The 12,668-nt window shown below is 36.3% G+C and overlaps 1 protein-coding gene across 2 annotated transcripts in view; it reads right to left on the bottom strand.

Annotated features, from left to right (window-relative positions):
• Positions 1 to 12,668, bottom strand: part of EML6 (EMAP like 6) — a 117,544-nt gene that overhangs the window by 61,635 nt on the left and 43,241 nt on the right. For both annotated transcript variants that reach the window (XM_050893842.1, XM_050893843.1), the window contains exons 4-7: positions 11,106 to 11,174; positions 8,177 to 8,362; positions 6,168 to 6,303; positions 1,931 to 2,132 (exon numbers count right to left, since the gene is read on the bottom strand). In XM_050893842.1, coding sequence (XP_050749799.1) covers positions 1,931 to 2,132; positions 6,168 to 6,303; positions 8,177 to 8,362; positions 11,106 to 11,174 — 593 coding nt within the window. The remainder of the gene's footprint in view (positions 1 to 1,930; positions 2,133 to 6,167; positions 6,304 to 8,176; positions 8,363 to 11,105; positions 11,175 to 12,668) is intronic.

Genomic DNA, 12,668 nt, shown 5'->3' with positions numbered 1-12,668 from the left:
GCATCAGTAATATAACAACAACTATAACAACGATAATAATCATAAGAGCACCACTAATTAAGGCTTTATGTGCACAAAGAGCATGCTTGCACAGTCTTTTATAGAGGGGCACAAGTTTGTTCAAGCACGTTTTGAGTCAGCAGTACACTACCCAGCTACAAGCCAGAGCTGAATTACCATGCTAACCAAGAGATGAGTCCAAGACAATAAATCCAAAGTCTTAGCATGGCTTATTAGCTTGAGGGCAGTACAGTGCTAATCCCAGCTTTGCAGCTCTTGTTTCAGAACTGGCTTGCATCCTACCAGAATGCAGGCAGTGTGAATTTGTGCCTGTCTATAAAACTGTGCAGACAAACTCAAGGAGAAGACACTATTCATGCACTTTATAAACTGAAAGAAATAATACTGATGTGTAGCAAACAGGGAGATAACATGACTGTAGTGAACAACTGGCAGTTTTGTTAGTTTCACACTTTGGATTTTAATTACGGTTAGAAAGAGATGAGGGGTGGCAGGAAGACAAAACGAGTACGAGTAAAAAGATACAAAGGAAAGGGGAAAAGAAATTCCAACTGACCAGCAAGCTTCAAGGCAGAGGTGAATCATAATGTGGAATCTGAAGGAGCATAAATTAGAAGCTGTATGTATGGTAGGAGACTGATTTTTCCCATTGAAATATGGCCAAATGGTAGAATCCACATGTATGTTTCTGAAATAAGTTGACTAGTAGTCCATAAAAACTGAAAAACTGTTTGGTAACTGCCTAGGGTTGATTTGAAAATATGCAATCAAATTATATAGATAAGAATAAAAGCAGTCATCATCCATCTGGCATAGGGTTGGAGAAAAACCTCACGGAGGGGTTAGAAATTAGGATAGTAGGCTCAGGAGAAACTGCTGAGGAGGACATTAGGGGAATCAGAGCTTGGGAAACCAAGCTGTCGTGAACACCATTGTATGCGCTGTGCTGCAAGGGGTAGGGCTTCAGGGCAAGGGCAGAACCACAATTTGAGGAAAGACTCAGGAAACTGCCGTAATAAAGCCAGGTATCCCAAAAATCTCTCCAGTCCCCATGGGTAGCTTTGGCAGTCAGGAAAATCTCAATCTCTCTAATTGCAGGTAAACAGTCCCAATAGGCAGTGTCCATGCCCAGCTGAGATAACACACAACAGTTGTGTGGGTATGGGAGTACATCTACTACAGTCAGAATCTTAGCTTAACCTCCAAACTTTACAGTAAAGTCTTACTAAACATATTAAAAATGCTTAGGTTTTTTTCAGAGGTTCATCAATTTGCCAAATTTTAACAGGGACAAGAAAAGGAACATCCTTGACTTTGTGACAATTTCCACAAATATGTGTACAAAATTTCAAATCTCTGCTACAAAGCCTTGAGCCACAAGTGCTACAACTAAACATCTGAAAGATCTTTTTCATTGGGGTACACCAGTGCATTTTCATTAATCTCATTTTCTGGCATTTTAATTGAATTGGTTTTAGATCAGATTTTCTAAACACTCAAGGCTGAGGCAGACGCCTGCTGTGTAAAACATTGGTCAAAGGTATTTAGGTTTTAGGTTTGTTGCATACTATTAACAGAAGAGAAGTACAAGGTGACCATTCTCCATTTAGATACCTACACTTGCTGTTCAGAACAGTAATGAATTAGTACTTAAAGCAGAGTATATAAATCCAGCATGTTTTGAACACAAATTCTGATTACTTTTACATGATGTGTGGAGCCCAAATATGAGGGCTGAAGAGAAAAAGCAAAGCTGCTAAGAAAAACATGAGGAAAAAAAATGTTGTCTTAATGGAGTCTTAACATAAGGCCAGAAAATAAATAAATTACAAATATGTGAAAATGGTGTTGGTTAAAAATAAGGTGTACATGAATGAATAGATAAAAAATAAATAAGATCTAGCCTTACCGTACAGATCGATCATCGCTGCCTGTGACTGCTAAAGGCTTCTTTGGATGGACCGCCAGGGCCCAGAGCTCCCCTTCACAATGACCCTGCATAATCAGCATGGGTTTATCTCTCTCTCTTACTAGCACCTCAAATATTTCACTGTCCTGTGTCCCTGCTAAAAGTCTGTCCGCTTTCCAACAGACACTTCGGATGGACAAACCTGACAGGGGACAGAATAATCTTAAATTAATGGCAATGACAAGACAAAGCAATAGTACAGTGAAGACCATTAAGACTTCAAGAGTTAATTTATAACAACTGTTATGTTTTGACACTGAAGTCTTATAATACATCAGAGCTGATTAAAATCCCAAAACAGTTCTGTTAAATTATCTCCATTTGACAGAAAAAGAAAAGGCTCAATCCTGGGAAAATGCTGAGTGTCTAACATTGCTGCTGCCAGTGTCTCAAGGGATCAAGCTCTTATGCTTTGCGTACACCTTGGGAATTTACTTTAAAAACCAATTCAGTTTCCTATGATTTAAAGATCTAAATTTTAGATTAGGCAAGGTTCCTGTGACTGAAGCTGGTTTTATTCCTTTTTTCAGTACTTTACTTTTTTTCACATTTAAATAAAATGTTGAATAAAATTTTAATGGTGAATTTAAATGGTTTGTGCCCATTTTATCACACTTCTCCACTTTAGTCCCAACTGATTATTACAAAAGAAATCCCCCCCAAAACGAATAACCCAAAAACCAAAATCCCCCAAAACAAAACAATCCCCTCCCAAACAAAAAAAAAAAACAAAAACCACCCCCAACCCCCCAAAAAAACCCCAAACCAACAGAATCTTGCTTTGCATAACTTTTAGAGAGCTTGATCTTATTCCACAAATCTGATCCTAACTTTGCAGCTGGAATTTTACTAACCACAAGCTTAAAAACACCCTCTTAGTAGGCTGAGCAATTTGATAGCATTCTCTGGTTGACTGCCTGCAGCGTTTGTATTTTCTGTTCCAGTATATGAAAATTAAAGTTTGGATAATGGGTCTAGATGCTGTGAGATGTAAATGAATAAAGAACCCATTTGTCATGTAGTCAAGGTCAACCATGTCATCATTTTAACATCTTTTGGAACCAAATACACAATGCAATTAACTACTGGTCACATAAATAAAATATATTGTAGGCATTTTGTGTCATCTCTTGAGAAGGGCAAATTAATATTCATTTATTGTCTTGCACCAGCATTTCCAGCACCTTTTAATTTTGATAATGTCATTTTGTGACTCAGCTAAATTTATACTGAAGTTATGACTTGCGTCTTCTTGATACACACCAAAGGCCACACAAGGAATGAAGTTCAGATGTTAAGTTTTAGAATATAAAGTACATCTTTTGATGTGGGAAAGGTAATGTTTTCTGTGACATACTGCACATAAAGAAAGACTCTCTATTATCAGATTTTTTTTTACTAATATACCTGTATATTTAAATATAAAAGCCAAGCCTATGATCAGATTTGTTACTAGTGATGCATCTCATTTAAAAAGCGTTTAGTACTCTTCAGTACAGGATGACTGATGAATGAGTATATGGGGTGGGGGGAGGAAGTCTTCCTGGCACCCTAGAAAGACGTTTTAAGTTTGAAAGCTGATGCCTTTGCAAACTGCTTTGGAAAAAGTAATTGGAAAGGAGGGACAGAAGGTCATAGGTAAGCAGTTAAGGCTACCGCCATTGCTTGAAGTTACACACGTGCTTAAAATAATCAGTGCCATTGACATAACCTAAAATGAAACAAAATTTCCACAGTCTGTTAGTAGCAAGCACTAAATGGAAGTGATCATCAGTGGATGACATATGAGACAGAAACAGCAGAAAAGGACAGAGACGTAACAGGAACATCGCAGGCAAGAGTTGTATCACATTGAAAGAAGACAGAAAGAGAAGAAACACTGAAATAGGAAAAAGACAAAAATTTTTTAAAATGATGGTGGCAGAGTATAAGTGCATGCTTGGATTTTATGACCTGCAGTCATCCCCAAGGTCCTAATTTTTTTTAGTTGTAGTCAGACCAGCAGTCCCACCGTACTTTTCACAGATACGCCATGATGTCTTTTTACTTAGTCTCAGTGATTATGCTCATGGGCACACCATCTTTGACTAAGTTTTGATAAAATTTTGCAGACTTGCTTAAGTCAGTTTCTTGCCATTAAAGCAGGCAATGTTTTTATTTTGACAAACAAACATAAACCTGAAGGATTTAAATACTTTGAAGACAAGATTTGGACAGTGTTCTAGTTTTAAGAAATCAATTAATTTATCAATTTTTAAAAATTTGCTATCATTTACATACAAGTCTAAATGGCAACTCAATTAACTTTGTGCAAATGAAATTTTTTACTACTTTTGCCAAGTAAGAAGATAGCAAAAACCTCTATTGACTGTCTCTCAGCCATATAGCTGCCGTTACAGTGCCTGGTTCTGCTCAGCTGCTCTCATCTATATATTCTGTAGCCTGTAGCATTTAGGACATGGTAGAAATAATGGCATCAAGTTAGAATCACTCCATAGCATGTCTAATGAGAATTGAACTTCAATAAGCCCTTCCTTGATTTAACTTCCATCAAGATCAAAATCTTTTCTTAGGCAACCTGTAGAAGGATAGCTAGGTGCTTTCTACAGACAATGTGCTAGAAGACGACACCTTTATAAATACATTACAGCTCTGTAATGTAAGTGATAATTTTGAAGTATATATATTTTCCACAGAAGATAACTACAGTCAATTAAAAGTAACTGAGGTCAGCTAAAGTCTGGTTCGCATCAAGCGTGGACACATCCCAGGCAGCAGTAAGAGCAAAAAAATTGCATCTACTCTGGTCTCACAAATGTCTGGGATAAAGCTCCCCCCAGAATCACTTCACAAAGAACCGAGGAGGTTGAAGATGCATGTTTTGTGTGTGAGCGCTGCTTTCTCTGTGTCGCCCTTCATATATGTTATTCTGACTTTTATTAGGAACGGACTGCCTGCAAGACTGGCATTAGCCAGAATGATCTGTCTAACCCACATGTACAGGCTTATTTCTCCACAATTTTTAGAAAGTATTTCTAAATTGATCAAAACTGCTGTAAATGGTCATAAGGTACTGCTATTGTTTTCTAGAAATGAATGTTAAACATTATGATTCTGGCCACAAAAAACTACATAAAGCCAGAACTACAGAGCAAAGGGACTACTGGTTGGGCGTCTTTGACAACTTTTTTTGAGGGCTAAATTCCATAAGTTTACACGACATTAAGGCAAACTGGTGGAGCAGTGTTCATCTAAGGCTGTTGGCAGTTTGCTTGTTGGATGAGCCTAGATATTGCAAACCTATACATTTTACAAGTACTAGAATCATCAGCTCATCTGGTTTAAGAAAGATGAAAAATAAACAGAACAAGCTTGTTACTAGATCACAGGCCAAAATATTCATAATTGAGAAAGAAAATTTTATCCTTCTTAGTGGCCTCTTGACTATTCCAATGGTAATTTTAATATGAAACCTAGGTCTAAGAGGCAGGGGAAATTAACACTAACCATTACGAAGCTGGCTGCCAAAAGTGTATGAAGCCTACTTCAAACCAGCAAGCAGACTGCTATACTCTCAATCCAAATGGATGTGTAGAGTTCCCAGAAGACTAAGATCTTGATAAAGTGTGCATTATGATCTATGGAGATTATAAGTGCTCTGAGAGTTTAATCATAAAGTGATGACTAAGCTCACAGGAAGCATTATTAGATTCAACAAATATGACGGTCAAGAATTTAGTAACATTCTCTCTATTAAATAAGCCAAGTGCTACCATTCCAAATGAACTTAATGGAGTGCTCAGATGGTCAGCATCTTTCAATATCGGGTTCCAGAAATCTCAATTAATTAATTGCAAATAATTAAGTTAAAGATTGGCTAACTTCATTCTCCTATCTTTTTGTGTTTAATTAGTTTTTACTTATCTTCTTGTATTTGCATGGTGGGGAGCAGCAACTATAAGCATCCCTCTGTTTATACTATGAAACATGGAAAACTCTTCAGGCTACATCAGGCTACATCGTTGTCAGAGAAAAAAGGGAATACAGATCTCAAAAGTAAATACAGTCATTAAGTAAAAAAATCAGCAGTATGCAGAGACATTTATGCTTCAAATTGAATTGTGTCATAATCCACTATCTAGATGTGTGAAAAACCATTAAAGTAATAGCTCATTACCTTTGTATCCTTGTTCAGTCTCCCTGAGATCAATTTTAGTAATTGGTTTGAAATCAGTGTCCCATAACCGAATGCAACCATCTCTCCCTCCAGTGGCAAAACCTTCCTCACAAGCATACATACTAAAAATTCCAGCCTGTTAACCAATAGTATAACAAGTTTAAGTTCTTTACAATCAATTTAAATACACAAAGCAAATATTTTTGAACAGACTCTTGTTAAAGGCTAGAAACTGCTAGGCAGTAAAATGTTGTCCATCCAGAAAGCAAACCAGCAAACACAGGGGGATACTTTTATTTCAAGTGCTCTCACTTTAGTGATTTATGTAGAAATTTTTGTACAAATAGCAGTGATATAGCCTATTTGCAGAACTTTAAATTTGGTTTAGTTAATAATATTACAAGGACTATTAAATAAATAATGGAACACTTAAAATAAATAGTTACCCAGAATAAACAAAAACAAGCAAACAAACAATACAAATATTCTTACAGGTGCGGAGATGATTGAGACATTCTTTCATGAATTCAGTTCAGACATCATTTGGAATCTGACAGGAACTGAAAGAGTGTCAATTCATTCTCTTTGTTGAAAGACAAGTTTCTACTACAGTTTGAATTTCTTCTTCATTTTTGAAAATACCTCATTATTGATGACTCTGCTGTACTACATTGGAATAGCTCATGGAATGCCTGCTGATTCACTATTTTATTAGGAAAACCTCTCAGTTGAGAGACAAGTTGAACTGCATGGAAATTAATACAATGAAGAGAAGACCTGTTTTCAAAGTGGCCTTGTTCACTGTCTTAATTAATATTTCTAATAATTAATTACATAGAGATTAGAAATTGGGCAAGAGAATGCATATTAGCCATGGCAAACCCCATAATTTATAAGGATGAAACAGAACACATTATATAGAAAGAGATTGTATTTAATCATTCTAATGAATCTAAATAAAATTCTGCAAACAAAATTCTGCAAGGGTTTATAGTTTACCAAAGCTATTTCCATGTTATTGCAGTTGCACATAACCACAACCTGGCAATTACACAGTAGTTCTGCAGGTAAGATGTCCCACTGACTTCAGTCTGATTGCTCTCATAAATTAGGGATTACTTCTATAAATAACGATTACTCTGCTGAACACTTAGATCTAATTTGAAGAGCTACTATGAATCTTGATGCACTGCCAACATAACTAATTTTGGGAGGTCAGAAAAAACTGTTAGGTTTGCAGTGCTCTTTCTAGAAAGGTTCTAGAAGAAAACTATAGCGACAACTGTTAGATTTCGTATCACTCTTCTAAGGAAAATACTCCTTTTGTTTCCTTTTGTTCAAAACCCCCACGCTAGAATGCCATTAGCTACAATCATATTCAAAATAGGAGTAGTTCTCAAATACTGTGCCTGTACTGCAGCAACAACAGACATAAATTTATTATATTAGAACAGTTAGAAATCTAACATGATCCTACACATTCCCCTTTCTCTCTGTAATTGTAAGTGCTCCAAATTAGGGTTGTTGTTATGAAGCCAATTGGAGTAAACTGTCTTTGGAATACGGTCGGAATGCAATTCACAGATTGAACAGCTTTACTCCATATTGAAGCTTTCAAGAAAAGTCAGTCTTCAGTGTTGGGAATTTTAGTGGTAAAATTCTATTTAAAATAAGATCATTTGGTTACCAGCTATTTTTAAGTAAACTGATCATAACTGAAGCTACTCAATCTGTGAAACTTTAGATTTAGAAACTTCACTTTAGATTTAGTCTGCTTGGTTAAATCAATGCTATAAATATCAGCAGTTCTGTCAATATCAGTTCAGCAGCTAGCATGTGTTGACAACATGTAAACAAAGTATAAAATTACATATAAGTTCTTAGTTGATGAATGGTCAGACATTCTTCTGACCCGAAACAGAATAAAATCTTTGTAGATAAGCCTTCAAGAAGTTTTTCAATTCAATTAACAGTTCATTTCAGAAATTGATATTAAAACCACAACTTACACTATGTGCTCCTTGAATTGTGCGGACTAAGTTTAGCCCTTTCCAAACATAGATGTCCCCATTTAAAGCACCAGAGTATGTGATATCTTCTTTTGCACATGCTAAACAAAGGATAGTTTGGAGATCTCCTGTTTTACCAAATATTCCTCTCTTTGCTGTCAGTGCATTTCCACACAACGTCCAAAACTGTGAAATGTAAATGGCATATTAGGAAAAATTTCTGTAGAATTTCTGTTGTTTCATATTAGTGTGCAGATCTCGCAGATGTACATCCTTACAGAACAGTGTCTGGACAGACACTTGAATGACTCCTGTAGTCCTATCAGAATGCCCATTACGCCAAAAACTGCCTGCTTACCAAGGAAACCCCCAGACAAATGCAGTAAGTCTAAGAACAAAAAAAAAAAAAGATCAAACTGTTCGAGAAGGTGAGGCACAATTCTGATCCGCTATTGCTACATTACCCCTTCTCATTATTTCATTACCTTTTATCATGTTTTGCTGGGTGATATTTGTCAATGTGAATGCACACTTTTTAAAGCCGGGAACATCCCATTTTTCTTGTCTGCAAAACTTAAAATACAGCTACAGTTCTGAAGTAATAAAATACAGCTATAGTTCTGAAGTAATAAAATACTTGATCTTAAAGAACTTATGTGCCTGGAGTAGACATTTCTGCCCTTTTCCAGTGCACTGAAAGAGACACATCCCTCAAACATAGTTACATTTACTGAGAAACCATCTGTTGGATGGAGACTGCAATTGCTTCTACACGAAACAACACTCTCTGACTACGAGAGTAATAGGTTCTCTAAGTGTGGAATGGTGACTTCTACACAGACACAGTAACATTCTGCAAAAAAGAATCTAAGACCAACTGGGGAAGAGAAAAGAGTCGAGAATACAAAGTTTGTCTTAGAAGGGTGTCTTTAGTGGTGGGCTAGAAATATCATACTCTTTCTTCGTGAATTAGTTCAGAGTGCTTTTTCTTTCTTTCTTTTTTTTTTTTTTTAAAATAAACATAATTTTACCAAGCAGAGAGGATAGTTAGTGCACTCAGCTCCCCCTCAAGGATCAGACCCTCCAGGTAAGGCAGAGTAAAGAGAATTTCAATTAGATGCGCAAGAGAAGTGCTGAAATATCCAGGCCAGCCAGCACTAGGATATTTTAGACACATGCAGAAACAGAACGGTAAATCTGTGTGGTGTAGCACAGTCCTGAATGGAATTGCCAGCTCAGGTCTTTAGTAGTTGAGGCATCTATGCTCTGCGGTCCGTTGCACACCGGAGAGATACCTCCAGAGATTGGACAGGAATATTGAAGTGTCTGACATAGATACATAATGCCTATCTCATTCCCACTTTATATGCCTACATCTTTTCATGGCTATAAGCCGAATTTTTAGGTCTTTCTCTTTGTACTTACTCCTATAAAATTCCTATAAAGCTGAATTCCAGAAAATCCTTGGATCAAGGACTTTTATTTTAGATTTTTCTCTATTTCTAATTCAATTAAATTTTCCCTTTGCCTCTTAATATAAGCCAATTTATGAGAAGGTAGTGGGAATACTTCCCCCAGGGCTTTCATTCTGTGAGTAAAACACATACTCTCCTCACTTTTGGTTAGAAGGGCAAGAGAGCAGGTAGCAGCGTCAGGAAATGGGTGGAGGGAGGATCCTGAGCTCAGTGTGAGATTCCTTAGCTCCTAGGCTTTACCACAGCTTCTAATATCTGCTCAGCCAAACGAGCCAATAGAACTGAAATGCTAAAGGAATAAATGGTGCTATTCCCAAGTATTAGTCCCAATTCGCAAAGTGATACAATTACTTTAGAGCTGTTCTATTTCCTTCATTGCAAGTTAAATTATCACATTCCCACAGCCTTATAATGAATGGCAAGTATATAGACTGCTGTTTGAGCATCACTGGAGGGGAACATCTACTCAGTTCCCCGCCACACTTTCTTTTTTTTTTGGCATGCCTCTATCTATATGTATTTACTTTGCCTGGTATTATGCAGTTCAGGGTAATTATGGCCATTTCAAACAGAATACAGGTGCCAAACAAAGACAGGTTTTGGAAAATAGTTTGCAGAATACAACAGATGGTATCGCTTCTGCCAAAACCACCCACAGTTTGAAAGCAGTGGTACTTTTAAGGGCACAAGCTTCTCAGTAACCAGAACTAGAGATATTAACTGGTTTCCTAAACTTCTAGTTAAAGCTCTTCCCACCCCAGTCATGTGAAATAATTACCATCTGTTAGGAATGCTTTTGATGAGACAGGAGAAAAATAGAAACCTGCAGAGAATATTGGCAAACAGAAGGATTTCTTTCTAAGCTTTTCACAGGCACGAGAATGTTTTATCCTAAACTTACAGTATATATCTAGGTTCATATTTAAATCACCTCCAGAAAAGGTGACTTAGAGGGAGCAAATAGTGGGGCACTAGAGTTTTCATCTGTTCATCTCTGCAGGTCTTGCATACCTTCTCTGTGGTATTCCTACAAATGCTGGTAGCATGACAGGCCAAATAGCAGTTAATTCAATTCATACTCTTAACTTAGTTCCTCCCATACCTGTTCAGTCACCCTCTGTGATGCTCGATGAGAGAAATCACTAAAGGCTGAGACAATCCTGAGACAATTTAGGTGGAATGGAGAGGGCAGAGAACCCAAAAATTACAAGTATATAATGATGAAAATTACACCAAATGATCTTCCTGCCTTGCTTGTTAAGTGGATCTGCACCTCAGTCACTGCTGAGCGTCTAAATTGGCTTCAAAAAAAAAACGTTTTGGTAAAATGTTCACAGAGTAAAGAAAGAAAAATATAAGCTGTCTTATATTTAAAGCTCTCATCTTATAAGAGGACAAATTTCTTTCGTGACATTTATTGACTTTTTAACAAGTAAACAATAAAAGCTATTTACCTTTATGTGTTTTACTCCACAGCTGACGATTCTATTTGGTTGATATTGATCCCAGGAAATATCAAATATCTGTTAAGAAATACAGTAAGCTGATATTTTAAATTATACAGTAATTGCATCTAGGCTCAGTTTGCTTTTACCAATTTTTAGGCATCATTTCTGTTGCAACATATTACTAAAAATGAGAGAACACTGTTTAGGTAAATTTCGAACTCTTTGTAAACAAAGATTAAGGCAAATATGCAGGCTTCCCCACATAGTTGTGTCAACACATCTCATTCCTGCTTTCACACTACCAATCTATTCCAGCTCCAAGATGTTATTGAATAAACAATATTTACTGTCTAAAATAAAATGGAAATTATGGTGTAAGCTAATGTTCCTCAAGTTTAGGGATGAAAGATTGGTACATTTATCTTTATTCTTTTTTTTAGGTAAAAGGTACAGTATCTAATTTAACCCGATTACCAAAAGATCCTAGTGACAAAATGGGTGAATATCATTCATCTGACCTAATCTACAGAGTTAAAATTGAATTCTTCATTTTGATTAATGTTACATTTACATTTATAACAGTATGCATCAAAAAAAGAAGTATCAGATGCTATATAGCTTACCAGAACAAACTTACTGTGTATTCTATGACTACGGGATTATGCCAAGCGAAGAATATTGTACAAAGTTTGGAAACAAAAAAGTTTGTATTTTGGCCCAGATTTTCAACAATATGTCATTTTTAGACTTTTTACCTCTGGCATTCAGCTTTTCAATGTCCAAGCTGAAAACCAATGAGGTTACCACGATCATTAGTTACTTCAGGAAAGGCACGTCTGTAGAGAAAAACAATGGGACTTTTTGCTGCTTTTAGCTCTTTAGCTGTTAAGTATAAATCACAAGAGAATTTCAACCACCTTACAGGAACATATTATCTTAAGCTTACCCATCATTCATTTTATACACAAGGAAGCTCTGCCTTCCTACAAAATATTTATCTTCTTTATAAACATCAGGAATTACAGTAGTTCAAGTACTATTTTATTTAAATGTTGTTAGAACACACAAGATATTTCACCTTCAGAAATGCCTTATGACTCCTGCACACTAAATCATCAGAATTTGTGGCCTAATTAGATATGCATTCTTTCCCACTCCCTCTTCAGTGCACAATCTCCTTTTTCTGGTTGTGAAAGTCTACTGGAACTAAGATTTTAGTACTTCTTGCCTGTCCTGGAGTCTTCTGCTAATTCAGAACCTGATCTTGTACCTACTGAGGTCAGAAGCAAAACTTCCACTGATGTAACTGGGAAGTGAATCAGTTCTGAAAGAGAAATTTGAATAAGGACTAAGATTCTGTTGTGTTGTGAACATTGTAAGTAAAAATGAACTACCAGATTTATTCAGATGACACATAAGATGCAGATAGACTGTATGTACACACAAACTGTAAGGAAGGGTTTAGTCTGCTGCTTTGCATATATAAATACTCCATCATGTGTAGTAAAACATTATAGTATCTCAATATTATAACATTCTAACATGTTATAATATCATAATATGGTTACG

This window comes from Gymnogyps californianus, chromosome 3 (assembly GCF_018139145.2).
Source record: "Gymnogyps californianus isolate 813 chromosome 3, ASM1813914v2, whole genome shotgun sequence".
In the NCBI taxonomy this organism is placed as follows: Eukaryota; Metazoa; Chordata; class Aves; order Accipitriformes; family Cathartidae; genus Gymnogyps; species Gymnogyps californianus.
Note: the sequence above shows the minus strand (reverse complement) of the source record. Positions and strands in the feature narration are given on the sequence as shown.